The sequence below is a fragment of the Scleropages formosus genome, chromosome 7, assembly GCF_900964775.1.
Source record: "Scleropages formosus chromosome 7, fSclFor1.1, whole genome shotgun sequence".
NCBI lineage: Eukaryota > Metazoa > Chordata > Actinopteri > Osteoglossiformes > Osteoglossidae > Scleropages > Scleropages formosus.
In genome coordinates, this window is record NC_041812.1 from 5,487,048 (window position 1) to 5,492,430 (window position 5,383).

At 47.8% G+C, this 5,383-nt stretch overlaps 1 protein-coding gene across 1 annotated transcript; it reads right to left on the reverse strand.

Annotated features, from left to right (window-relative positions):
- Window positions 1-457: 457 nt before the first annotated feature.
- ccr9a (chemokine (C-C motif) receptor 9a) lies at window positions 458-4,682 on the reverse strand. The gene is made up of 3 exons (XM_018757488.2): window positions 4,607-4,682; window positions 3,804-3,873; window positions 458-2,503 (listed from the first exon to the last, which is right to left on the reverse strand). The coding sequence occupies exons 2-3, from the start codon at window positions 3,861-3,863 to the stop codon at window positions 1,469-1,471; spliced, it is 1,095 nt and encodes a 364-aa protein (XP_018613004.1). The 5' UTR covers window positions 3,864-3,873; window positions 4,607-4,682; the 3' UTR covers window positions 458-1,468.
- Window positions 4,683-5,383: the final 701 nt, after the last annotated feature.

A 5,383-nucleotide genomic window follows, 5' to 3' on the forward strand; every position in this document is an offset into this window, starting at 1 on the left:
CTGGGCGCTTCTGAAGAGCCACCTGGTGGAGGCCGCCGGTCCCCGGAGGACGAAAGGAGGTGTACATCGCGGTTTCCTCTCGCATCACTTTCACGTGAAAACGCTCCCTCATCCGCCCTGCACCTGGCGCTTGCCGTCAGAGCCGCGCTCCTGTTTTCTCACTTTATCGCATCTCCCGGCAACAGCGTCGAGTTCGTTAGCGCATTACCTCCTTTACGGCCGCACAAGAAACCATGATTCGAAAAAAAAAAATCCGTTGGCCCATCGCATTGAGAGTTCGTTCGGCGTTTTTGTCTCGAGACAAAAATACAACCTACTGCTACTGTAAGAGGGCTGGTGTGACGGTGTAACTGAAGTGGCGATGCTTTGGAAAGTAGCCTCCACATACAGTATATATACATATATATCATATTTTTGCAGCAAAACACTGGCACACATACACAATACAGTTCACGCCTTTTCCAAAAATTTCAATTTATTTGAGTCCTAAACAATATAAATGAACAAATGAGTAGCAATAATTCAGTCTCCACAGAAGGAAGCAGCACTTTCTGTGCATTTCGCACGTCTTAAACACACTATAAATGGTATAAAATCTACACTTGAAATCTAAATGCCTTTTGAATATGCAGCAGGTTTTTTCTTTTTTTTTTCTTTTTTTTTTTTGAAAAAACACTGGTTGTGGCCACCAGTTCACAGATCTGGGGTAGATAAACACGCTGAAAGACACATTTCTTCCACTCCACAAATGAATGTTCAGCTATGGAAGAATCACACACATCTGAGGCCACGTACAAGAGCCTCGGACTGTTGGGGGATTCTAGACAAAAAACCACAGAGAGAAACATTTCAAATGAAATAGTAACATTTAGAGGAAGCGCTGACTTAATGCTGTTAAAAAATTAAATTGGGGGGAGTTGAAGAGGGAAACCACCTTCCCTGTGACCCCCCGGAGCACTTTCTGCTCCGCAGTTCCCTTTGCGGGCTCTCCAGACCATGGCCGTATCTCTAGGATGAACAATCACAGACTTGTGCTGATTAAAGTGATTTAATAGAAAATATAATAACATAACTCCTAATATTTTTGCATTGGTGGCACACGCTAGGTATATCATTCCCTAAATACACGAAGACATTGATTCGTGGACTGCACATCTACACCCCCTTACAAAGCTTCACAAGTCCTCTGTGGACCTCCTGTCCTAAAGGCTGTGATGTTGAAGACCTACTCATCTAGAAGCCTAAAGTTCAGCAGTGATTGCAGACAGAAGAGCTCTTCTCTCAAACAAACCCCTCAGCACGCCCATCTTGCGATGGAGCTGAGCAGGTCAATGTGTTTGGAGGCACACTGCTGCAACTGTGTGAATCTCAGACCTGAAAATACATTCTTTCCGCTGCAGGAGCCCGCAGAACGGTGGACATTCTCAAAAAGTGGACATCAAGAGCTTTGGCAAGTCCCAGCGGCTCGCTACAACGACAATGCAGGCGTGGTTTCGGTGTCTGACATGACTGACGGACGCTTGGACCCTCCGGAGAGCTTGCTGAGTTTGCCGAAGCTGAAGCAGCAGCAAATCGACTGGAACACCTTGACCAGGTCCTTGCGGAAGCGAACGCCGATGAAGGCGTAGAGGAATGGGTTGAGGCAACTGTGGATGTAGGCCAGGCTCTTGAGCACCTGGCTTGCTATGTCGAAGCGGAGAACCTTGTCGCAGTCCGTCATGGTGATGTTAGCCGCTTGCGTCGCCTCAACCACCAGGACGCTGTTGTACGGCAGCTGGGAAATGACAAACACCGCTACTACGGCGAAGATAACACGCATGGCCTTGTGCTTCTCAAAGTTCTTGGTCTGCAGCAGAGTGCGGATGATGATGGTGTAACAGAAGAGCATGACCAGGAAGGGCAGGCAGAAGCCTATGCAGATCTGCAGGGATAAGACCAGGATTTTGATGCGATTGTTGTAGTTGTTCCAGAAGACCATGGCGCAGAAGTTATTGCCCTCAAAGGTATCCTTGACTTGGGCGAAGAGGAGCTCGGGAGTAGCCAAGACTAAGGCTATCACCCAGACTCCCACACACATCACCTTGCTTTGAATGACCCTCTTTCTTTTTGAATTTTGCACTTTGGTAGCCTGAACAACAGCCACATAGCGATCCAGGCTAATGCAGGTCAGCAGCAGCATGCTGCTGAAGAAGTTGACCTTGTAAATGGCGGATACCACTTTGCAGAGGCCAGTGCCAAAGGTCCAGCCATAGGCAGCATCTGTGGCCCAGAAAGGCAGAGTTCCCAGGAACAAGAGATCCGCAATGGCCAGGTTCAGCAGGTACACGTCCGTCATTGTCTTCAGGCGGTTGCGGAAATGGACGTAGATCCACACCACCAGGAGGTTGCCAATGGCACCCAAGATGACGATGAACCAGTAGAGGGGGGGTTCGTACTGCCTTCGAAACTCCCGGACCGAAGCCTTGTCACAGATGTACTCCAACTGATCTGTGGTGTCATCATCCTGTAAGACATTGAAACACACCCCACATTAATTCATTGTGCTGTCGTGCCGCAGCACAACTGGCCGAAACCCGAAACACGCTTCACATTTGATTTCCCTACATTTTTCCGCAACATGAAAAGCATAATTCGTTCTTGCACGATCATATCATACAGACCTTATACAAGGACTATGAGTTTTCACTGTCAGTCTACATGACTCCGATAGTCCAAAGCTGCTGACAAATTTTCCATTTTGATTTTTGCTAAAAAGTATGTGGCTGTGTCGCATAGAGTTTCCCAGAACCCCCAAACCCCTTATTTGGTGGGCTGCATGTCTGGTGGTTAGACCGCACCGGCACACAGTGTACTCTCTCCAGACCAACGAGACAGAGATGCCCACCGCAGAAGGCGTCAACAAGACGGCACGTGACATGAGCTGTTGAGCACTGGCGCAGACATGGCAGGAAACTGGGGCAACGGCTCAAGTTAGCTCTATGCTACTCGTTTGTTGATGTTTTGTTTCCCCGGCGCGAATGACCTCTTGTATCTGTGAAGAATCTCCTTACAATGCTGTAGCTGAAGAGCAGTAGCCTCTTTGGTACCCTTGAGCCAGACACGTCACCTGAACAACCCTAGCGAAACACTGTATCCCACTGAGTGAACAGCAGCTCACTGCAATTGAATGAACAGCAACTGAAACTGTTGCTTTGAACAGCAATGACCTCATTTTAGGTGATTGTTCTTTGCAGATGTTTTTTTTTTCTTAAATCAAAAAAAAAGACAATTTTATTAATAGATACTCTGAGGGTATATATTTACTGCAGCAGCTGAGGTTAAATACCATGATCAGCCTTCAAAATCACATTCCCCACTTTAGCAACCATTCAATTTGCACTCTTAACTACTGCACCACCCATACATCCAGCACATTGGACACACACTTAACCAGCAATAACACACAGGAGGTAACGGGAAGTACATCACACACACACACACACACACACACACACACATTGTCTGAACCCGCTTGTTCCATGCAGGGTCACACGGAGCCGGAGCCTAGCCCGTTGAGGGGGAAGGGGACATACCCAGGACGGGATGCCAGTCCATCGCAAGGCACCCCAAGTGGGACGCGAACCCCAGGCCCACTGGAGAGCAGGACCCAGTCAAACCCACTGCGCCATCACACCCCTCCAGAGGGAAGTAAAGAAGGGAAAAAAAGCACACCAAACTCACTGCCTTTCATGGGAAACTTTCTAGTGTCTCATTTCTCCATCCACACAGGACCCACAAGAAGTTATAAACTCTTAAATACTTACATAGGTTGTGTACACGGAGGGATCATATGTGGCTGTCATGTAATCAGCTTCTAATGACATCTTGTCTGATCTGGGGGGGGAATCAGTAAAAATCATTTACCACGAGCATAGTAGTACAAGTCAGAAGCTATAATTTAAAGTCAGAAGTTATTAAAACAAAAAAAAAACATGCTGGAGTGAAAAAAACAGAATAAGACTTCAAGACAAAGTTTCGTAGAATGACTGAAAATTTATGGAATGTTGTGGAAATGGAATATTGAAGATCGGAGTATCGCCGCGTGACTTTTTACTAATTTTAGCACCAACGAAAATGTCACTTAAAAGGCATGATGTTCCTTTCTATTCATTTTATTTCAAATCAGTGACGCCGCACGAGTGTGTAAAGGCGCTCCGCCGCGCAGGTGCAGCACGCGCGCGGGCGCGCGACGGCAGCACGCGAGCCCCGCCGGAGTGCGCGCGCGCCACTCGGCTTTTGCGCGAGCTACACCGTAAGCTTCTGTCTAAAATGTGTACATTCTGAGGCGCTGCTCTTATGCGGAGCGTTTCAGAGCCAGCGCTCCGTAAAGAAAAGGGCTCTCTGGTAAAGTCTGACGCTCACAGATTTCTAATAATTTGCGTTCTTAGTCGATTTTCATAATCTCATAATCTTGGCGTTTTTTTTTTTTTTTTTTTCTCTCTACAGGTCAACGCGGATCGCCTGAAAATGCAGGTTAGACAATTTCATCTCCTGCGCACTCTGCATAGCGCTGTACTATACTGTACTCTGTACTGTACTGTACTGTAGCGTAGCGTAGCGTACTCACCAATGCGCGCGCGGGGCTCGTGCGTGCGAAGGGCGTGTTCGCAAGGCGAGGCGAGGCGAGGCGAGTTGACTGTCTCTGCGTTGTCGCGCGGCTCCGCTCCCTCGTCGCTCTTTATATGATCGCCAGCGTGACGTTCAGCTCACGTATTATTCTCTGTGGTTTTTCTCATTTCGCATCTTTGATGCCAAACCGCTCACAAACGCAAAGTATTTTACTCATTCCTGAATTCATTTTCCCCACTTCGGCTGAATCACCAACTTGCGTTTCTGCCTCACCTGCCCTTAAATAGACTTTGTGTCCGTTTTTTAATCCTGAAACTTGCTATCTCCGTTGGTTTAATTCTACCTCAGCTCTTTCCTCGTCAGATGAGATGTGCGCTTTCCCGCCTTTTTTCCCTTGCGTTTACCACCTTTATAAAAACTCGTTGCAAGGTGCGTTAAATATGAACATGAATTTTTCCCTTTATCGACGGTTTTGACATACAGGTGACCCTTTGAAGGATTTGTCACCTCAGTGTTGCTGGCTCGAGTCCCATATGAACCCCGATTGCCTTGTGTTAAAAAAATGCTGAGCTGTGAGTCGTTTGACTGCATAAAAACATCAACTAAGGAGTAATAACGCAGCCAGCTGGTGGCGTAGTAGTTAGAGCCGCTGCCATTGGGCCCAAAAGTTGCAGGTTCATATCCCACCTGCGGGGGTGTGGTGGCGCAGTGGGTTGGACCGGGTCCTGCTCTCCGGTGGGTCTGGGGTTCGAGTCCCACTTGGGGTGCCTTGTGG

Coding starts and splice junctions, on each gene's coding strand:
- ccr9a (XM_018757488.2), bottom strand. CDS start 3,863: ATGTCATTAGAAGCTGATTACATGACAGCCACATATGATCCCTCCGTG. Junction 2,504..3,803: donor CCTCCGTGTACACAACCTAT/GTAAGTATTTAA, acceptor AATGTCTTACAG/GATGATGACACCACAGATCA.